At 46.5% G+C, this 945-nt stretch overlaps 1 protein-coding gene across 1 annotated transcript; it reads left to right on the forward strand.

Moving 5' to 3' along the window:
* Positions 1 to 6: 6 nt before the first annotated feature.
* Positions 7 to 940, forward strand: LOC147819846 (uncharacterized; the record flags this gene model as incomplete). The annotated part of the gene is made up of 2 exons (XM_087170051.1): positions 7 to 123; positions 353 to 940. A coding segment is annotated over exon 2 (388 nt), but the record flags the coding sequence as incomplete, so codon positions are not given.
* Positions 941 to 945: the final 5 nt, after the last annotated feature.

Consider the following 945-nt stretch of genomic DNA (forward strand, 5'->3'; position numbering starts at 1 on the left):
AGTGCTTCACCTCATACTGGGACCAGTCTGGTTCTTCAGGAGACTCATCCTGTCCCCAGTGTGGAAAAAGACCCAGAACAAGACCTGGACTGCAGACAGCCAGTCAGACCAGCACTAAACAAAGTGAGACTGAACATCTGTATGATGATGTCATCATTCTGAAACCAGGACCTGTTGTTTTATACAGAGTCACTTGTTACATCACACAGCATCGACCTTTAAGATGATTATAAATACCACAACATTAAAACCTTTTCTTTGTTTGTGCTTTAGTTTTTCTGCAGCTGATGAAAATAATCATCAGATTCTCAGATTCTCTTTCTTCAGTGTGACGTTGTCTCTTCTCTTTCAGCAGATAGTGGTCTGCAGGAGGTTTTAGATCAACATAAGATCAGTCTGAGGAGCAGATGTGAACGTGTGACTGAAGGAACTGATGGAACAGGAAGTGGAACCCTCCTCAACAGGATCTACACTGAGCTCCACATCACAGAGGGACAGAGTGAAGAGGTTAATACCCAACATGAGGTGATTCACCTGGAGACAACTTCCAAGATGGAGACCCTCCATGACGCTCCAATCAGGTGCCACGACGTCTTTAAAGCCTTACCTGACCAACAGGGAGAAGACGTCTTTAAAGTCTCACCTGACCAACAGAGACGCCGTATCTCTAAAGCCTTACCTGTCCAAGAGAGAGAAGACATCTCTAAAGCCTTACCTGACCAGCAGAGACCCATCAGAGTGGTTCTGACCAATGGCGTCGCTGGTGTTGGAAAAACCTTCTCGGTGCAGAAGTTCTCTCTGGACTGGGCAGAGGGCTTGGAGAACCAAGATGTCAGTCTGCTGGTTCTGCTTTCGTTCAGGGAGCTGAACCTGATCAGAGATCAGCAGTACAGTCTTCTCAGGCTGCTCCATGTTTTCCATCCAACATTACAGAAGGTCACAGCA

This window comes from Seriola lalandi, unplaced genomic scaffold (genome assembly GCF_002814215.2).
Source record: "Seriola lalandi dorsalis isolate HSWRI2012SDOR001 ecotype SW California unplaced genomic scaffold, Sedor1 jcf7180002037126, whole genome shotgun sequence".
Taxonomy (NCBI): domain Eukaryota; kingdom Metazoa; phylum Chordata; class Actinopteri; order Carangiformes; family Carangidae; genus Seriola; species Seriola lalandi.